Genomic DNA, 19,138 nt, shown 5'->3' with positions numbered 1-19,138 from the left:
GAATTTAACAATCCTCTGTGCGTGTGTGTGAGAAGGAGGAAAGTTTCGACTTGCTGCCACCTTTTAAACTGCTGAGGCAGCAAAACTTCCAAATCTCACACACACACACACACACACACACACACACACCGTGAGCAATAAAAAGGCGGGAGAAAAGATGAAAAGAAGAGAAAAAGAAGGACAATGGAGGGAAGGAACAGAGAGTAAAAAGAACAAAAGGTGTGTGGTGAGGGAGATCAGAGGGAGATTAAAGGATGTATTCAAAGAATTATGATTCATAATAATAAAGCAGCCATACTGCAGCTGTGGACAAACACACACATATGCACATTCCATTTCCATTTTGCCCTTAAGCCCCGGTCTGAACACAGCCTCACTGTTTTAATGAGACAGAGAATAAAGCAGCAGACAGAGGGGCCTCTCTGCTCTCCTTCACCCCCACAGCGCGCTCTCTCGCCGGGGGTTGAAAAGGCAGCGTGAGGGGGGCGGACGGAAGGAGAACAGAGGCGAGAGAAGAACTGACGAAAAGAAAACTGCAGTGTGCTCTTCAAAGTCGACACCGAGAGGGTTGTGACGAAGAAAAGACTTCCGACTCACGCTCATACGCACATATTGGTCAGTTCAGACACATTCGTCATCACTAATATTAATGTATTCCTCGTCAAGCAGCCCTGTCACTCACACACACACACACACACACACACACACTCACAGGCCTAATCAGTCTCCCGCCATTCCACCCCCTTGTTGAACCTTACAGCATTAGGGACAACCCAGTGGCAAATGGCTTCGTGACGTTGTGATGTCACAGGACTTCCTCAACCACAACGATCCTTTTGTCTCCGAGGACCTCCAAAACTGCCCACTGACATTTTACCCGCTTCTCCCTTCGCCGTCTCCGTCCTTTTCCCTCGTCTCTCTCCCGCTCACCACTTTCTCGTCAGCCATCCAGAGCCCAGAGCTGCTGAGTCAACGTGTGTGAATTTCATACATTTGTCTAATAGAACAACAGCAGCCTCTCTCTCTCTCTCTCTCTCTCTCTCTCTCTCTCTCTCTCTCTCTCTCTCTCTCTCTCTCTCTCTCTCTCCCCCCCAATAAAAGGTCAAAAGGCTGGAGCCAAAGAGCCTCCCTCTAACTGGGAGGACATCAGCCACACTCCCCAGCGTTAAATGTCACCGGATTAATGAGGCGTGAGCAACGGTTTCACTAAAGCGTCCCTATTTGTGTTTGCTAATTTATTCAGAGCAGAATTTGTACAGAGCGTCTTGACAAGTTGTTGACCCGCAGCTCAGCTGTTCGTTCTCAAGAAAGTTCTTTGTTCGTTGTTGTTTTTACAAACTCCCTTATCTCGTAATGTTGACTCCCTCGTGTTCCTGTTCAGCTGAAGAGTTGTTTGTGTTGACTGTTTTCCATCCTGTTCATTTTCTGAGCAGCGGAGGAAATCGAATCAAATGTTGCTTCTGTTCACTGATATTTCAGCTGTTGTGTCATTTCAAGATCCTGTAGGTTCTAAAATATTTATATATTTATACTTATTAATCTTCTCTCAGACGTGTATTGTAACACTGTGTATAAACTGTGGGTTAATAAACTGTAACTAAGTAACACGTTGGTGGGAGGATTAGCTTTGCTTTGAAAAGAGTGCATCTCATCACTTTTAACCTTTAACGCCCACTGGTTCTCCTGCAGATAAATAATAAATGTATTGAAAGATTAGACTCATCTTTGCATTCAGTGTGGTCCCTTTTTGTTCCAAAACATCCCATTCTGGAAATAATTCATGCATAATGTATGAATCTTTGAAAAACCCAAATTCATCGCAGGGATCTGATGATGCCTTTTTCTTTCATTTTTGCAGACCATCACCATCATGCAAGAAACCATATTGAATTTCTAGCCCAAACATATCTTTTGTGTTCATTAACTGTTCAGAAGTTGCCCTGAAGTTGCGGTGGTTTTGGTGAGAGCGTAACTAACTTGCCACCCTGAACCTTTTACCGCCTCCTGTTCCAGCCGCAGCACTCTGGCGCTGTAAACCTCCTCTGACTGCTGCTGCTGGGAAAAGGTACACAGATATGACCGCCGCGTCTCTTTTTGGAAGGACGGCTCATTTGTGGCCCCTGGCAGGTTGCATGTGTGGCAGCTGCGTTGAGTTTGTTCCCGCATTCCTGTTTCTATTTACCTCGCAGCTTCTAAACAGTACGCAGCTACTTCCCAGTGACACTTGTTCCTTGTACATTGACAAATAATATCGGTAGGGTTGGTAAACAACACAATAATTGGAGCTTCGATACATATATATGTAATGACCTGAGGGTGGAGTGGTGATCTTTTTGCAGCATGTTGTCTCATTTTGGACTTTGGCTGATAGGCTCTGTCAATTTTAGCAGATACATTTCTTTGCTTCCTGTTTCTTGAAATGTCACACCACAATATTACACCATCTGATGATGTTGTTTTTGCATTTTGTCTCTTCTGATCTGCAAAAACAACAACTTTGTAGACTATCTGTTTAACTGTCTGAGTCAGGATCATATTCGTGCTCTGACTTCCTGCTTTATTCTCTATGCACCGTTGACTCCTGCCTGGACTGCAATCTGCAGAAAATAAGAAATCTGTCAGACTCTCTATCTGTCTCCAGAACTGTAGTTCACTGTCTCCTTCCTGTGATTGTCCTGACCGGCCACCAGCGACGGCCCAGGACTCCGACCGAGCGGGAACACACACACACACACACGACTCACGACTCACACACAGGAGAAGAGGGAGCTCTCTCACAAGCAGAGCGGACTGAGAACAGAAAGAGGAAGTTCATCTTTGTGAGGAAGTGGGGAGGTGAAGTCAGCAGGGTTTGTGGGGCCTGAACCGTAATCTGAGTGACAGATATCTGAAAGGTTCTTACGCTTATACGCAGTTCTAGGAAGTCGTGAAAAATCAGGAAATCTGATTTGCCAATGAGACAGAATTGTGAACATTAATCGCCACGACCTAGTCAGGAAATGAAAAGGTTTGTTTGAAGAAAACCTTTTTAACTTTCAGATAGCGCTGAGAGTGAATGAAACTCTCTTTCAGAAGTGCAAAATGGGTTTTTCCCATGCACAGCTAAAAATAAAACCTGGTGGTCTGCATAGTCGAGAGGAAACCGGACGCTTTCAGGTGCGTCTGAGGGTTCGAATCCCCTTCAGATGTGTGCGAGACAACGATCTCATGCGTCGATATTTCGCGTATTAAAACAGAAAGAGGAAATGCAGCTGGAAGGGGGTGTGAAATTCTAACAAGATTAAAAACAAGCGGGGTCTCAACACATGTTTACAAGTTATGTAATACATTATTACATCACAATAGTGGCAGATGGTGTTTTGGTACTACAGTATATTGTGAAGGAGTTATTAGGAATCTCAGTTGTTTGAAATGAGCGTGGAGGTTCTGGAGATTAATTTCCAGCCTGCACCTTTTACTGTACTGCTGGTTTCAGTGCCTCTTGTTATCGGACTGATCCTGTTCTCTTTCAGTAGGTCTGACGTGACCTTTGAAACAAAAAGAGAGAGAGAGAGAGAGACAGAGAGAAAGAGAGAGAGACTAAGAAGACAGCCACACAATGCTGAGGACAGGCCGAGTAGGGGACAGGAAGACTGTGACTGATGTGATAATAATAGTCAACTGTGTGTGTGTGTGTGTGTGTGTGTGTGTGTGTGTGTGTGTGTGTGTGTGTGTGTGTGTGTGTGTGTGTGTGTGCGTGTGTGTGTGTGTGTGTGTGCGTGCGTGCGTGCGCGGGTGTGAGACACGTCTGCTTGCCGATATTGCAGAGACCTCAAACCTGCAGATAAAACTGTCTGGCCAAAGATAGCGTCATGTGGCCAGAAACAACACACACACACGCAGGACCAGCCGCGTCTGTAAAGTTGTTGTGTCTATCCGTCTTCAAGAGCTCTTATTTCAACATTCATCATAATAAATTCCCACTTTTTGAATGTTTTTTGTTCTTTCTGTGTCCTGCAGCCAAACATTAAACTTGACATCTGTCCAGAACACTCCCAGAAGTAGATCTGGAACTATTGTGAGGTCTCTGATATGCTTTCAGTGTGAGGCTCCCAACCTTAAGCACACACACACACACAGGAATGTACACATGGTGATATGGCAGCGTGCGTAGCATGACACATTGGCCAAACTTGACAAACCGTAAAGTGAACACACTTGACAGCAGCACTCGCCTATAGCTGCCACACAAACACACACACACACATCACATTCATCAGCGATCAGTCAGTTGAGCTGTTCTGCAGATGCATGAAAGGTCAAAGCAGATGAGGAGCGAACTATGAGGGAAGGAAGGAGAGAGGAGGTGGCAGAAAGCACAGAACTCAGAAACTCTGCTTCCAGAAGCCTAGATATGTTTTCATGAAACAACTATGTCAACTTACTCAACATACCTTAAGGGGACTCCAGCAGAAATGTCCACTGCCTTCATTTTATATCCTCCAAAGCGATAATAGAACGCCTGCATTGCAAACAGTCTGAAATACTTGGGCATTTTATCATGCAGAGAGGGTCTAACAAAAATATGCTATCTGTTGCATTATGGGACATGTAGGATCCAGTGTTTTTGGAGAACAAAAAGTAAGAATATCTCAGCCTCTGTTACTTCTGCTTTTGACCATTTCTTTAAAAAGACGCCTTTTGTCTGGAATCCACAAACTTCATAAAGTACCCCTTTAAAGGAATAGTTTAACCCTCTCGTCTCTGACCGGTAAATATTCAGCTACCTACAGCTGGAGGTTAGCATGAAGCCTGGAAACGGATCCGAGGAGTCTGGCTCGGCCCAAAGGGAAAGACATTGGCCTCCAAATGCCTATAAAGATCATCAAAAAGCGTTACTAATAAATGTTGTATCTTCGTTTGTTGATTCTGTATATAAAAAGGTACATAAAGTATGGTACGGGATCCATGATTCCAATCTCAAATGAAATGGTTAAATGATCTTTCTACAAAGCCGTTTGAGATAAAGCTCAATAAACAGCCGTTGAAAAAGCAGTCAGTCACAATTTCCCTCTCGGCTGTTTGCAGTTCACTTTACGACCAGAAATTGGGGAAAGTCTTCGACGCACTGACTGTAAATATGTAACGAGCCTGTTTTGGATATTCCAACGAGGAAGTGCTCGACCATATTTAAGAAACATATGTGGACAGCGTGAAAACACTACTGTGTGCTGTGTGTACCATGGTTCTTTTTTTCCCCGATGGGTTCACCAAGAGTTTAAGGAGAAAGACAGAAGTTTGTCGTCGCTCTTTCTCTTTCTGTTTTTCTGTCTGAAGGAGCCGAGGAGGGAGGGGGAGACGAGTTCGGAAATATCGCCTCAACATGTAATCAAGTTACTTTTGAAGGATTTTCCTGTCCGGAAAGAACTCCAGGCAGCAGGTGGGTCAATAAAGAGAGAGGGGGAAAAACAGGGATAAAGAAGGATGATGGGGATAAAGAGCTGCGGCGGTGACGGGAACAGCCTGTGCCTGTTATGCAAGCCAGCCAGACACAGACAGGTCCATCCAGCCAGCATCCATCATGTCACCACCTTTTTCATCTCTCCTCTCCGTCTTTAAGTCCTTTTCAACCTCAGCTCAGGATAAACACACACATAAATCAGCATTCTTGAACATGTCAGTGAAATGCTTTTGTCCCTTCTTTCTTCCCATCCCTCCCCACCACCACCACCTCTTTCCTGCCCTCCTCTTTCGGTAACTCATCTGCAGTTGAAATGCACAGCGTGTCCAGCACAAACCAGCCGCCATTAACTGTCACCGCAGCAACCAAACAACAGAATTAATGTGGAGAGGGTGAAAGGAAGGAAGAGAGACAAGAAAGCCTTTGCTTCTTTCTTTCGAAGCTCAACTTTTAACGGGGCGATTAGGTGGTTGGAAACCAACTGGAACAACAAAAACAGAGCGTGGCGGGGTGAGGTCAGACTGTTTTACTGTCCCGTTTTGGTCCAGAACAGAAAGTCTCTGAAACACTAAAAACATCTGATCGGGACAGAAACACTCGGTATGTAGCAATAAGGGGAGAACCTTTTTTAAGATTTTGGAGCCATTTTTATTAATAGTTATATTTACAGACAGCGCAGCTGGTTCTGACACATACATTCGCATACTGACACATTGCAGTTGATTGATTAGTTTCATATTTAGTCTGTACATAGAAACATAAGGGATTCTATAATATTGTCTCGTGTGGGAGGACACCTCTGTAACTCAAAGCCCCCGTGAGGATCATGTGACCCGGTGACCTCTTCATGATCCATTTATGTCTGCTTCCAAGATCCACTCTTCATGCTTCCTCCAAAACAGTAGCAACAATGTTTTTGTTTTTACATTCATGAGGAGATGCAGCTGCGTCTCAGATTACTGAACATGTTGTAAGTCTCCCGTATATTTTGGGGGGGATTTAGGATGATAGATCAGTCCAGAAAAACACAAACAGAAAAAGACCAGCTCCTTTTGGTGAAGTTCTAGCCTCAAAGATACTCCAAGCCTAAGAAGTGCAAAAACATGTTTTCCAGTTACTTCATCAGCGCGACAGACATTTAAAAAAAAAGAAGAGCCAAGCTGCTCTCAGCTTGTTGGAGTGAAGCCTGAAGGCCGGGCTCCTTTTGGCAAACCCAAATTGTTTCTGTGTGTCTGTGTGTGTGTGTGTTCAAGTGAAGTGGCTGGTTCCAACCACACATTGGCTTGGTACTCCAGTTATGGGTTTGACCATGCAAACACTCTCTTTCTCAAACACACACACACACACACACACACACACAGAGAGAGAGGGTGGCCCTACAATAGTTGCACTCCATGTTTTAAGATGCTGGTTCTGAGCGGATCTACTCCGAATGAATCCGTTGTCTAAACTAATTGTGCCAGTCCACAGATGAAGAAATGTGCTTAGTTCCTACAAAAAACTGCAAGAATAAAGGCATGGAGCAAGTCTTCTGCATTAGCACTTCTCCTCTTTTCACAAAGGGCAAAAAAAAAGAGAAGGATTTCAAACGTTTCCCAAGTTGTCATATATGATATCTGGTGCTCTCAGTGGTGCCTGGTGGTGCTGGTTGTTCCACATATTAGCAGATGGAGGTTTCTGCTTGGACACTTTGCTGTACAGCTCCATCCCCCCATCTCCTCCCACCCAAATATTGTTGTTATTGTTGTTCACGTTACTGCCAGGACCTACATGTTTCCCAGGGGGCAGCGGCAGCGGCTCTTTCCGGCCAAAAGCGGCCCTGCCCAGTTTGGGGGCGGTGACAGGTTTGGGCCACCTCGGAGCCGGAGGGTGCGGCGTGCCGCGGCTCGGGCCCAGCTGCGGCGGCGAGTGTCTGTGTTTGCTGCTGTAATTTCCCTCCAATCCCGATTGGTCTTCCTGTCTCCTCTGGCTGTAGGGCTCCAAGCGCGCCTCGTCGTAAACACTCATCCCCGAACTAGTGGAAATGTCTCCTTTGGCGCGACCCTCGGGTTCGTCGTATATGTGCTCTGGACGCTCGGCGGAAGGAGACGAAGCCCCTTCTGCCTGACTGCCTGGGGGTCGCCGGTTACTGTTCACGCCTCTTCCTCCCCCACCACCGCCGTTCAGACTCAGCGCACTTGTTTTCTGGTTCAGCTCCAGGCTGATCTTGTCGTACAGGTGCGAGTACAAGTCCGGCGGCTTCCTGTGGTTGCTGCCTACAAGGTGATGATCCCCCGCCGAAGCCTCGTCTCCTACTGGTCGGAGGCGTGGGCTGGGTACTGGAATCAGGGAGGGGTTGCTGGTTTGACTTTGACCTTTGATGATGTCAACTGGGTCTGAGTACAGGCAGTCGATGCCGTGCAGAGGCAGGCGGACGGAATCTGCCGGCTCAGAGTAAAGACTTGCATGTTCCTCAGCTGAGGCGAGAGCTTTTGCTGCCGTCTGTCCCCTGGGAGACTTCGGAGGCCCCAAACCCCCCAACATGGATGGTGGTTCTGGTAAACTCCTCCCCTTCAGTACTCCTGCAGTGCCTTGCCCCCATCCTCCTCCTCCTCCTCCTCCTCCTCCTCCATCTCCGCCCTCCTTCTTTCCGAGCACACCATCAGCAGAGCCCGGTTTGCTGCCGCCTGAATCTCCGTCGGCCTCCCGGCTGCTGGTGCTGCTGCTGTCTCCGCTTCCAGTCGTCACGCCACTGGGAACGGCGTTGCGTATGTGCTGCAGTGACGCAAGGCAGTCTGGGTCCGAGCTACTGGGGCAGCTGAGGTGGCGCTCCTCGGCCAGCACCTTCTGCGACTGGATGGCCTGGTCCACCAGCGAGAAGACCTCGTTGCCTTGCTTGGTCTCGAAGGTGAAGTTCCCGGGGCCCGAGTCGCAGCGGCGGCCTGCCTCGAACGAAAACATCACCTGGAGGAAGAAAGCAGAGGAAGATGAGGGGGAAATGTTTGAATGCGTTTACGAGTGAAAGCGGGAGTAAAGTATGCGAGACTAAATAGATATACACAGAGGTGTCTGAAGAAATGGCTCAACGGAACTGAAGCAATGGAAGCTAGTCCCAGAAGTCCCAGCACTCTTTTTCAATCATTTATCATTTTCTTGGCACTAGAAGGCGGCTTGCTTCATTTTTCCACTGATTTTCACTTTTCTCAGCATATCTATTTTATTACTTAACGGCTTTCACTTACTGTTCCCATTTTACTTCATACACAAACTTTCTTCCACTGCTTTCTTTTTCGCAAATGCAAAGACCTACATGTAGAGATCAAGACATCAGAAGACAAACCAGACAGACACTCTAAAAGGTCATCAGTTATCTTAGAACCGCTGGTCTTGAGCCTCAAGCATCAAAGTGACACAAAAACAAACAGATTCTGAAGCTAAACATTCTCCGTGATCAGCGAGGCCCTGACCACATGCACACACACACATACACACACACTGCTGCTGCTAAAAGTATCAATTGCACTTCCGAAATACGATCAATCGTTGAAGACTTGGCTTAAATAGAACACACCAAACTTCCTCTGCCTGTGCTCGTCAGATCTATTTTTGATCTCTTTTTTTTTGTCGACTCTGAAGCGCAGGCACCCACCCGGTCTCGTCCATATCTCCTCAGCAGCTTGTAGGGCCACACCAGAACGTTCCTCTTGGTCTTTGGCTCATTCAAGATTAAAGTGTCACTTTCAGCTTTCAGCCAGTAGCTGCCCGTCAGCCCGCAGCGTTCTGACGCCTCGGTGCGCTGAACGCTCACCCAGAACTCGTTCACTGCAAGGAGAAGATGGGAGACGTGTTTTTAGCTCAGGTTTACTTATATTATCCTCATTTCAAAACGATCTGCTGTGACACAATCTATGAAAGACCAGCCTGTTTAGTGTCCTTACCCTCCTCTCTGGAGCAGTAGATGAGGTTTTCAGCCATCTGCAGGTCCAGGGCTCCTCCATTAGAGTCTGCAGCAGTGCTGTTGCTGCTGCCGCCTCCTCCCTGCTGACACGCCAAGACACAGACACACAAACAGTCAACCAGCTGAAGAAGACGCCACAGTAGCATTCTCATAGTATGTTAATAAGGAGTTTGCTTTTTGGTTTATGTGTCGAAACCTTTCCAGTGCACTTGAAGGATAGAGTGGGCAAAGAGTGAGAGAGGGGAAAGAGGAAAAAGACTAAAGAGTGAGAGAGACTGCAACAGAGGACGAAGCGGATGAAGTCGTCCTGCTGGAAACTCCCTCCGGCTTCCTCTCTGAAAATATGTGTAACGTTCATGTGTGTGTGTGTGTGTGTGTGTGTGTGTATGTGTGTGTGTGTGTGTGTGTGTGTGTGTGCACACAATAGAAGCTGTGGCCTGTATAGACACTCCAGGGGCATGTGGGAAATGTTGGATGTCACACAACAAAAAGAATTAAGCCACAATCCCAGTTGAGAGAAAAATGGTAAACAGCAGTTCTTCAGCGCTTCCCTCCAAACTGAAGAGGCTGTTTGTTCTTCATTTCAGTATTTGTGGTCATATTCAGGAACAATGTAAACACGTGAGCTCATACCTTAAAAACACACAGACACAAGGAGAGAATAAATGAGGATACCTGAAATGCGATGTCACACATGGTGTCCATCCAGTCTTTGGCGGTGTTCTTCTCCGCAGCAAACACGTGCGTCTTGTCGTTGGTCTCCACACAGATAGCGGCCATGTTTTCTTTGGGACAACTCTCCGTCACAGCCGGCAGGATGGAAATGCACTCAGACAAGCGGATGATCTTCTTGTCGAGCTTCCTGGTTTTCTCATTGGACCCGCTTCCGGAGCCTAAGCTGGCCCCGCCCACTCCGCCCGAGGGTGAGTCGAAGAACTCGAGGCGGGCGATGCCGTTTTGACTGGCGGGGTAGAGGACGAACCAGTTCTTCTTCCATTTCTGATGAGCGGAAAAGTTAGAGAGGAAAAAATTAAAGCTGCGCTAATCAATACTTTTATGCTGTCAATGGACCAAATGATGTGATGTGTGTTATGTGAAAGATGTATCACCAAATCCAGGAGTTTCCCTTTGATTCATCCCTTCAACATACATATTGTCAACATTTGGATCTAAGGTATCACATTTCTTTCTTTGAGTAAGGAGATAATCTGAAATGTTTTCCCAGATTGGTGTCGGTTGGTGAACTTTTCTTGATCTTTTGTTATTTGTTATTTGACGTATTCTTTACATTTATATTACAACAATAAGCAACACACGTTTTGTTTCCTCCAGAGATCCGTATACCTGCATTTAAGATCAGAAAGCTACTTCTGAAGGTCGGAGGGGTTGGCACACATATGTCTGCGGAGGGAGGAACAATTTGCATGTGGTTTGTTCCAACGGCATGGGGGAAAGCAAAATGCAGAGATTGCCTCAAATAATCACAAACGGATGAAAAGTGGAATATGTTACTGTCCACAGAAGATGTGAGTCAAAAGGTCTTTCTGTTACTTCTACCCTACTGACTGGGGCCTAATGTAGGTTGCGAATCACCACAGCTTTGGTGGAGTGAGTTAAAGTTTAGCGTGATAACGACCCAAACAAGGACAAGACGTGCACCTAAAAACAGGTAAGACCACAAAATAACAAGGAAATGACAAGGAAGTGCGCTGTGGCCTCTCACGGGTTAAAAATACAACCCAGGTCCAAAAGTAGGTAACAGGTGCATCGTCTCTCTCGCGGGGACAGCAGTGAGGAAGCAACCACTAACAATGATCTCTTCCTCCACGGGGACAGAAAGGGACGTGACCAAACAACATGACTCGAAATACTGAAGAGTGAACAAGACTCCAGATGTTCAACGCTAACAATGGACATGATGACACACTGCATGTGAGATTATGTGCGATCGCTACAGAAATGAGTATACGTGAAACGTGAAACTGTATGAGATACCAGAACTCAACACTCGTTTGGGAAGTCCCTGTACCCTCTGGATGTGTTTGTGTTTTTGGCTCCAGCACATTCTCCACAATGTGTGTTTTCCCCGACATTCACTTGGTTGGGCAGATGCTGCCTGACAGTCAGAGAGCTGAGCTTGTGACAGGAAGGTCAGCGGCTTGAAAATCCCTGGAACAGCGGGGAAAATCCTGCTAACGGAGAAGAATGAGACACACTGTAGCGCCGCCACCTTATTTAAAGGGCAGAGGAGGTGGTTTGGCACCGGAAAACGTGAAAAGGGGATGTGGAAGAGCCAGGTAGACGGCAGGAGTAGTGGTATTTTTTCACAAAAGGTTTGTGAAACAGAAGGCAAAAGTAAAACCAGGGAAGTTAATAAAACCAAATCAGCCTCACAGCAAGCTGTCAACTCCTTACTCCACTGAAAGGCGTTTTACACTAACTGGGACCCATCACCTGCCCAGGTATGTATGAGGTAAGCTTAACCGAGGAAACATCCAAATCACACAGAATAATGCACGTATCATTAATACAAGATCTCTCAGTCACTGCTGAGTCCACGCCAATTATAACAGAACGTAATTTAGTTCAGAACTACCTCACCCATCGTCCTACTTGTTACCAGGACCTGGCCCCTCCCTGCTAAGTGGACATAACGAGGCAAACCTGTTTGCACTTTCCTTGATTGAGCTGCTCCCACAACGACAACAATAAATCCTATGAACCAATAAAACAAACAAACTGAACAAGCTGGTGTTATTTACACACCTTCCTAATAATGTATCACATTAACTGAAAAGGGATAAAAGGAGATTTCATTCTTCACTGAAGGGATAATATTTAACAATAAAAATTATTATCCAGTTCATCTAACAACATGTCAGCTGGTTCGCTGTCATTCCCAGCATGGGGATCACACACATGTCAGTCAGTCTTGAAGTGGAATTATAGTATTTGCACAATTTAAAATCAATCAAATATTCAACCCTTATTGCAAAGTAACAGTAAGCACAAAGCAGAGGGGACTCTCCTGCAATAAAGCCGTCGTAAATTGCCAACATCACAATTATTGCAAGAACAGAACTCAAACAAAACAGAAGTGCATGCATAAATGAAAGCCAACTTCATCAATTTCTATTAGTCACTTGCACGCCGAGTTTCATAAGTCAACACATGCACACTCCGACCCGTTAAACTAACTGCCAGAAAGGACAGGAAATGTGTGGGATTGTGATCATGACCCAGGATACTCTTCACTTCCTTCTTCTGCATCCAGGTGTGTCTCGGTGCATAGTGTGTATGTACCAATGTGTGTGTGCATCTGTTTAAGTATTGTTGTTCATATTCCCGTGGTGCATTGTGGACCATCTGTTGCTGCGCACAAGAGCATGCAATCCCACATAGAGACTCTGACAAACGTGTGATTGTACAGTGCACATGAAGAGGGTGCGAAACACTAACCCCCTGTTGAAACAAGGTCCTGAGACGCGTGGGTGTATGTGTGTGAAACAGCTGCTCCATATAAGGCAACAGACCGTTACCAGCCGCGACACACAGAGTGGAAATTATGCAAAAAGGATCATGACAGAGCGAAGGAGAGATACTTCCTCACGGATGTTCACAAGAACAAAATGAGCTACAGTTGTGCGTTTGTGTTTCTCTGTTTCACCGCACAAACAATAAATGGCCTTTACTGTCATGATGACCGATGTGTTCACTATCGCGCTGAAAATGGGACATTTTTAAGAAAGACAAAAAGAACACAATACTGAAAAGTTTGTTTTTATTTTTTAACATATTCCTTGTCAGAAATTAAATCCTTTTCCGTTGGACATGAGTGCCCTTGACACTGTTACTTCTTTGTTTCTTTGTTAATAACATGTAAATCTTATTTTAAGAAGCGTGAGCGCGGGTAATGATGTCCATCTTGCAACATTCCGAACGTGCATGTGCAATGTGACCATTGCTGCTTTTTGTAGGCCTTGCACAGTGTTCCTGTTAAATTTCTGTATCAATAATAATGTCTAAAGTCTAGTGGCCTTCAGGTGTGGTTATTTTCTGACATTTAACACTGAAAGGTGATGCTGCTGCTATTTTTATTCTTGTGGGATGGTTTTGCATGAACAACTCTGACACATTCTGCCACGTCCGTCATGTCTTCAAAACTTGTATTTATTTGTTGATGAATTTACATTTTGCACGCATTTGCCATTGTATTATTGTGAGATACGGGAGATGTTTTCCCTGCGATCCGTTGTGTGCACACACACACCCAGGAGCAGTGTGTGTGTGCGTTTGTCCGAGAGAGTGAAAGTATGTTTGTGTATCGGAGCGCGTCTGTTCTCGCTAATGTGTGTTAAAGTCAGGGAAAAGGAAAACAGAGGAAAGCTGTGTGACTGTGTCACTGTGTGTGTGTGTGTGTGTGTGTGTGTGTGTGTGTGTGTGTGTGTATGTGTGTGAGCGAGAGGCAGACCACTGCTTTGACCACAGATCTGCTGCCCTAACCTCAGTCCTCTGCTGTGTCTCCAGAATAAAAACTCTCAAACATGGAGAGAGCAGCAGTAGAGTCCAGTGGAGATGAGTGGAGCGAAGTCAACCGCACACTGACAAGCTCTTAGGTTGTTATTTCGGGGTAGGGGGGAATGAAACTGATCAACCAAAACTGAGACGCGCCGAGCAGACATTTAAATTAAGCTACTTTGTACAAAATGGGGAATTACAGTAATGACTTAAATTTACTGTAACTTATTATTAACTTCTCCAAACAGAATCGAAGAATATCAGCTGAAGGTTTCTGCAACATGGTGAGTCAAGTAAAAATATAAATAAATAAAAGTGCTGACCAACAGTTTATCAGTTCAGAAGACTAATAAACAACATGTTCTCTTGGTCGACTAATCATTTCAGCTGACAGAAAGTAAAGGCTGGAGAGAAGGGCGATGTCGTTCACAGCAATCAGTGATGGTAAACAAAATCAGGAAGTATACTCAAAGTCCTGAAACTAATTAACTGAACTAAAAGCAACTTTAAAAATAGCTTTTTTAGGCAATAAAAAGCACATCCACTGTCCTATACCTTAAATATATATTCATTGTACAACGTAAGTAAACTGTCAATTGTAGAGAAAAAAAGTTGTTAGTTCATCTTTGTCTCATTTCACTAGTTTCACATCTATCAAACCGGCCGTTTACTACTTGGCTGACCACAGCTAGCACTCACCAAACAAAGTGACACAGCAAAATGTAAACCATGTCGGAAAATGATTTCATGTGACGAGGAAGTCTGTCTGACGTGACGCAGCATGTCCAGCAGTGTTTCTGGTGTCCCCAGAAACACTCACAATCCCCCACAAGCACAATCAAACAGTATGTCTTTGTCACCATTCATAATGAGTTCAGCTTGAATCTGCTGGGGGGGGGGGAGTTTTGTTTCTTTTTCTTATTTTAATTAACGTGCCAAAGCCGGGGACAAGGATTCGATGAGAGCAGTTGATGATTAGCAACCGCCCCTGCGCTGAGATCAAAAAGATATGTTTGTGAAAATATAAAAATTATCCGTTCATCAAACGGCATGCTCACGATAAAATTGATTGTTCTCGTTTCAAAAGTCAATGACCTTTGACCATGGAAAGAATACTACAATTGAAAAGGAACGTTGCTGTGAATGAAATGAACTTTTCTCACATTCACACAAACTACTACCATTACTGTAAGGAAGAACTAATTGTTGTCTTCTGCATAGCTTTAGCATTCCTTTCCACTTAGCTTGACTAGATCATGCCGTTCTTCCTGAAAACACACCCACAGCAAAGTATGCATGGGGAATTACTCACTTATCCGTCAAGTTAGTTCTTCCTGCTACAGATAATCAGTTGTTTCCTTTCAGAGAAATATGATTTAGCATCTGAGATGCTAACTGTGCTGAAAAAAAGGAAATTCCATCAATCATCAGGCAGGTATTACTTTAGACGTGGTGTGTTCAATACTACTTTATCCTGACACACCCCGTCTGTTCCGGCATCTGCTCGCTCACGGCTGATAGCTGTCTTCATCATTTTCCATCTACCTGCATCTGCAGCCCTGGCTGGTTAGTTGGCAAACAGCTGCTCATGTCAACATCAAACCAAAATATTTGTGTAGCTCCAGGGTGCAGGAAAACTGCAAACTGATCCAAGTGTCTTGGATCTGACTCTGTGTGTGGCAGACAAACGGACACACACACACAGGCAGCTACTTTACCACTAGATCACATCGCTCTGCTGCACATGTTTTATATCCACGATGAAAACAAATGGCACCTAAAAACTGTAATTACAACAAACAGCACCTTTAAGGACTCAATCAACTTCATCAAGCGCTGGGCCTGTGTGACCACATTTGCTGTATATACACATCACCACAAATCTTTGGCATTCTTTAAACCTCTGCATTGTTCAGAGGAGATTTTGATTGTCTGAGATGTCAATCCAAAATATGACGAAGGCATTATTTTTTTCTCTAGTTTGCTGTCAGCCTGGCTGGAGCACCTTGTGTCTTTTGTGGTTTGAGCAAAATGTAACTTACATCTACATAACAGTACCTGAGGAACAGAAAGCAACGTGTGCTCTTGATGTTATTTCAATAAAAAAAGTCTCCATGATTCCTTTTCTTAATAGTCTCCCCGATACCGATAGCTGATTTGATATGGACCATGTATACTACAATCTTAGACACAACGTAAAGACTCAATAAATGAAACCTCGGTGCATCCTGATAGTTTGCATCCCAGCAGCCTGCTCTGTCAACAATGGCCAGACTTCACTTGTGATAAAAGCAGTCCGAAACAGAAACCTGGGTTGCCACTACATTCTTAAGTCACATTTTCCAACCAGGCACGTGAGAACCAGCCTTTATGAATGTATATATGTGTATGTGTCCACTGACAGCTCTAACGATTGCGTAGTTCACCCAGCAAACCTCAAACCAGTTTCAACACTTTCAGATCAGCCAACGTTCAGCTTCCTGTCCCCTTCTGCTCCGCTCTGGTGCATTTTCATTCACTTTGGTTCTCTTCGGCGCAACTTTGCATATAGTCTGTTTGTTCATAATCTATTGTACTTTCTACTGTGTACAAAAGGCATTGAATGCTGTGCTTAGGAAGTCATAATATCTATTGTGGATCCGCGATTTCAGGGCAGGAAACGGGGCCAGAACGTTTTGTCGATACATGTCATATGACCAGAGAGAGACAGACAGAGAGACAAAGACCCTCTTACAAATCTGAAACAGTAAATTAGTTCTTATCCGGCGGTGCAGTGAGACCAAAGGCAAGGTTGCATTGAGGCCAAGGACTGGAATAAACACACAAACACAACCCACAGGTGCTACCACTGTCATTTAACTGAGTTCTGCTTTCCGAAACTAAAATGAGCATGGACGTGGCTTGTTGATCGTGTTTGCAAAGGTGTAAACAGCTGTTGATGCAGCTATAGTTGAAGTGGAAACATGTCTGCCACCTTTGTGAAAGAAGGTCATTTTCGCCACTGTCTCGACTTTGCATCTCTATGACATCTATGCTGTTGTGGGTGTGCCGCCTTTTTGCTTATTGTGGAAAGTCAAAATGTACCTTCATGATTTGTTTTAAACCATGCAGCTCTAATAGCTACTTTACAAACACACACACACACACATAACAAAACAGCAACTTTCAAACCTGTCCCTTCTACCTCTCTGTCCTCATTAATCAAAATAAGTGCTTCCTTCCCTTTTGGTTTTGTGTATTTTTTTTACAATTACTGAACGTTGCTACGGTGCACTAGACTTCACCAGCTCAGTGACACGTTCACATGCATCCCTGCTCACACACAGAGATGCACAGCCGGTTTACTCCAAAGCCACCACATCAAAACAAGGCCAGATCAGTTGAATATTAACTTCCTCTCTGGCTGGGCACAAAAGCTGGCCTGTAATTGCATCAACATGTGCTTTATTTATTTGTCATGATCTAAAATGCAGCTCCCTTATGATGAACATCCAGGAATGTGCACCAAGTTAAAATCATTGTGTGAATTAAAAACATATTGGAGAATTAATGGGACACAAACTTTCAGGAAATAGCCACACATTATACTTCTGCTGCCATGATGATTTACTCTGTGTTGACTAACAGGCTTTATTTGTCTCATAAATATATGGTATTACTTTATCATTTCTAAAATGTTCCTATAGAGAATCCTTTGATTATTTTGTCACCAATATTATTAGTTTATACATTTCTATATTTCTATAAGGCCTTACAGACTGGTTATGACCGTAGTATTTGTATCACGACTGCTGTGGTATTTCTATATTATAATATTAAATCAGGGACTTTTTGTGTCTGAGAAGTATTTTAGCTCGTTCCAGTGGCCTCAACGAGCTTCGTGGAATAAACCATGTCCCCATATATTACTGGTATATTATATTCATATTACATTTATATCGCTGCCTATAACGTTGACGTTATGACGCATCCTTATTGTGTCGTTACTACAGTTACTTTTCATCCCTTCTGTCAACGCCACACCGTTACAGAAAATAACTGTTTTTCTTGGACTTACCTTTCCAAACTTCTGATGCTGCACATAAAGCTGTCCCTCCTTCACGTGGGTGTCCATGCCCTCAAACACTCCAGGGCCACCCTTCCTCTCGAAAGACGAAATGTGACTTGAACTTCAGTCACTTTTTAAGGGGTTTATTGTCCCTTTATTGCCTGTGGCAACTTCCCCCTTCTCTTACTTCCGCCCCCCAGCCGTTAAAACGCATGTAACGTACCGCTCGCGCACAGTTGAAGGTGTCATGGCGGGGGTGGGACAAAAAAAAGAGTCCGAAACGGTCACCCGGTGGTCCCGAGAAAGTTGAAGAGTGTCCGATGTTGTCGGTGGGTAACCTATCTGTCGCCTCTCTCCTCCTGTATGGCTTCAACACAGGAAAGACACATTTAATAGATAACGAAGTGCTTCCGAATGGGACTTTCAGAATAAAAGTCCAATTAACATACATTTATCGAGACTTTTAAATTAGATTGTAATTCAGGAGACAGGACTCCACGTGTCATCTCAAGGCCCTGGTCATTTCAGTTGTCATCATGCTCTTAGTGGATGAAATAGAAGAGGTAGGAAATTGACAGAAATATTAAGTATTTCTTGAAAGGAGACTAGCAATATTGCTTTGAATATGATTATTCAGACCGTGGGAGATATTAGTGTTGTTTGGTAAACCTTTTTATTTATAGAAGGGCTCAATACAAACCCAAAAGAGTTTGAGGAAATATGCATGTTCCCGTTGTTTATGGGCTTTGCAACGTTTGATCGTGTATGTGTTCTTTTATTTTGAAATCCTAATAATGTAACATCCGGTATAGTGATAAACTTGTCTCGCTTGGCGCAGCGGACTCCCTACGGGAGGAGTGAGCAGAGACTGTTAAGAAGAGTGAGCAGCGCATGGCGAGCGCACCGAGCCGCTCTTCTTCTTCCTCTCCTCCCTCCTCCTCCTCACTCTTGTGTAACTTCTCTGTTGGTCTCAGCTCACTTTCTGATGCGCATCCAGACTTTATGCATAATAGAGACTATATTTTTAACTGCATGTAGCAATAGATTATGGAAAATAATGCTATTATTCCACATACAAACAAATAAAGAAAGACCGAGATTCTCACTGTTCATACTTACGATATAAGTACAGTGATATTACAGACATTTATAGTGAAAGAATTAACGTTTTTTTAAGGAGCCTATGTTGGCAAAG

At 44.4% G+C, this 19,138-nt stretch overlaps 1 protein-coding gene across 1 annotated transcript; it reads right to left on the bottom strand.

The window, feature by feature from the left end:
• Positions 1-6,084: 6,084 nt before the first annotated feature.
• dok1b (docking protein 1b) lies at positions 6,085-18,009 on the bottom strand (the record flags this gene model as incomplete). Its single annotated transcript, XM_079214849.1, has 5 exons — positions 6,085-8,383; positions 9,069-9,241; positions 9,358-9,457; positions 10,053-10,376; positions 17,953-18,009. 5 exons carry the CDS (start codon positions 18,007-18,009, stop codon positions 7,025-7,027), a joined length of 2,013 nt encoding a protein of 670 aa, XP_079070975.1. The 3' UTR covers positions 6,085-7,024.
• Positions 18,010-19,138: the final 1,129 nt, after the last annotated feature.

Source organism: Taurulus bubalis (assembly GCF_910589615.1).
Source record: "Taurulus bubalis genome assembly, chromosome: 3".
Taxonomy (NCBI): Eukaryota; Metazoa; Chordata; class Actinopteri; order Perciformes; family Cottidae; genus Taurulus; species Taurulus bubalis.
The sequence above is the reverse complement of the archived record's forward strand: the minus strand, read 5'-3'. Positions and strand labels throughout refer to the sequence as shown.